The sequence below is a fragment of the Cynoglossus semilaevis genome, chromosome 11 (genome assembly GCF_000523025.1).
Source record: "Cynoglossus semilaevis isolate Cse_v1.0 chromosome 11, Cse_v1.0, whole genome shotgun sequence".
In the NCBI taxonomy this organism is placed as follows: Eukaryota; Metazoa; Chordata; class Actinopteri; order Pleuronectiformes; family Cynoglossidae; genus Cynoglossus; species Cynoglossus semilaevis.
In genome coordinates, this window is record NC_024317.1 from 1,257,755 (window position 1) to 1,260,254 (window position 2,500).

A 2,500-nucleotide genomic window follows, 5' to 3' on the forward strand; every position below is an offset into this window, starting at 1 on the left:
GGGGCACGGGGGATGGTACAGAGACATGCAGGAGGATGAGGACGGTTGTCCTCACCATCTCCTCGTCCTCAGCCAACACCAGGTCGTAGGCACTCAGGGCGACGCAGAAGATAATGGCTGTGACTCCCTCAAAACAGTGGATCCACTTCTTCCTCTCTGAGCGTTGGCCGCCCACGTCGAACATCCTGCAACAGGACGACATTTACACTCAGAGTGTGTGTGTGTGTGTGTGTGTGTGGGGGGTGGGGGAGCAGTAGAAGACGGTCAGAACAGAGTTGACGCAGAGCAGCAGAACAGGCAGAGGTGGTGAAATTCACCTCTGGTCCTGATGTTAGTCCATTAAATCTACTAACAGATGTTTCTAAAATAACTCTCCTCCTGTCGCAGCCAATCACACGTTCACAAATGACGCTCTGGTTTTTACTGAGTCGAGGTCAGAGGTCGGCTCTTTTCTGTTTATTCAGCTCGTGATAATCGTACTTTTCATTTTTACTGCAGTCGTTTTGGCTGAAGAGTTCAGAGTGGAGTCAACGGCCTGTTGGGTAATTAATGTTCTGATTAACGAGGGGCTTTTAGGCAGCGTCAGGGGTAATTCATGTGACGGAGTAGATTAACATCACATCTGTTTCACTGGTACCAGTACCAGCACCAGTACCAGCACCAGTACCAGTACCAGGACCAGTACCAGCACCAGTACCAGTACCAGCACCAGCACCAGTACCAGTACCAGTACCAGTACCAGTATACCAGGTTCACTGATCCAATAATCTCCACTATTTAACAAACACTTCATTTTTATATATTTAACTCACTGATCCGCCTGCTTCATTATCAGGACAATTTAACAAACACTTCATTTTTATATATTTAATCACCAGTGAGTAATGACAGGCGTGGAACCAACAACCACCCTCTCGTGAGTCCACTCAGTCCACAGTGAGTCACAGCTCTGTGGACCGGGTCGGTCACTAATGGACCGGGTCGGTCACTAATGGACCAAGAAACAGTTTATGAAATCAGAGTGTATTTTCTCTTGGCAGTGGTTCTCAAACTAGGGTATGCGTACCAAAAGTGGTACTTGGGCTCCCCCTAGCTGTTTCACAGGGGAAGTGTAATGTCTTGGTAAAAGGCTCACGGTGTGTGGTGGTGGTGGGGGGTTTGGGGGGGTTCATTACTTACCTAATTACCTCAACACTTCACTGTCCCTGATTAATGTTTTAATATTATTTTGGGAATCATTTATCTTCATATAACGTACTCAGCTGCTGTTACTGCTGTTACAGTTGTGTTACCTCTGTGTTACTGCTGTGTTACTGCTGTTACAGCTGTGTTACCTCTGTGTTACAGCTGTGTTACTGCGGTGTTACCTCTGTGTTACTGCAGTGTTACAGCGGTGTTACCTCTGTGTTACAGCTGAGTTCTAATGTCGGTCAGACTGGAGGTTTGGGAGATTTGAGTTGAAGAAGTTTCTAAACCACTGGTTCGTGGTTCCGTTTCAGGACTTACTTGAAGTGCAGTTCCTTGAAGGTGAAATGCGTCTCCACGATGCCGGTGGTCTTGACCCGAGTTCTCAGAACGTCCTGCTGAGTGGGGATATAATCGGCCTTGGCGATCCTCTCCAGGTCGTTCAGGTAACTGACGGAGAGAGAACAACACCGGAGGAGGGAAGGTCAGAGGTCAAGGACGGTCAAGATCGCAGCATAACCTGTAACCTGCAAAAGGTTAAAAACAAAGGTACTGCAGTGTGTACTCCTCTGGTACTGCAGTGTGTACTCCTCTGGTACTGCAGTGTGTACTCCTCTGGTACTGCAGTGTGTACTCCTCTGGTACTGCAGTGTGTACTCCTCTGGTACTGCAGTGTGTACTCCTCTGGTACTGCAGTGTGTACTCCTCTGGTACTGCAGTGTGTACTCCTCTGGTACTGCAGTGTGTACTCCTCTGGTACTGCAGTGTGTACTCCTCTGGTACTGCAGTGTGTACTCCTCTGGTACTGCAGTGTGTACTCCTCTGGTACTGCAGTGTGTACTCCTCTGGTACTGCAGTGTGTACTCCTCTGGTACTGCAGTGTGTACTCCTCTGGTACTGCAGTGTGTACTCCTCTGGTACTGCAGTGTGTACTCCTCTGGTACTGCAGTGTGTACTCCTCTGGTACTGCAGTGTGTACTCCTCTGGTACTGCAGTGTGTACTCCTCTGGTACTGCAGTGTGTACTCCTCTGGTACTGCAGTGTGTACTCCTCTGGTACTGCAGTGTGTACTCCTCTGGTACTGCAGATGAATCGACATGAAGCTAAACCTGAGGCGAACAGTTCACCTGAGGACGCCGTTATCACAGATACTGAGTCACGGCCGACATGGACGGAGTTTACTCTGATTCTGTGATCCCTCCAGACAAAGTACTCTGTCTCCTGGTTATTAAATCACAACAAATCCAAAGTTATTGAAACATCTTTTCTGTCTCTAAAGAAGAAGTCATGGCAACACGAGAGAGAGAGACACAGA

The 2,500-nt window shown here is 48.3% G+C and overlaps 1 protein-coding gene across 1 annotated transcript in view; it reads right to left on the minus strand.

Moving 5' to 3' along the window:
- Positions 1-2,500, minus strand: part of LOC103385718 (guanine nucleotide-binding protein G(i) subunit alpha-2) — a 14,054-nt gene that overhangs the window by 1,126 nt on the left and 10,428 nt on the right. Inside the window, exons 5-6 of the mRNA XM_008319684.3 lie at positions 1,507-1,635; positions 56-185 (exon numbers count right to left, since the gene is read on the minus strand). Of these exons, the coding sequence (XP_008317906.1) occupies positions 56-185; positions 1,507-1,635 (259 nt within the window). The remainder of the gene's footprint in view (positions 1-55; positions 186-1,506; positions 1,636-2,500) is intronic.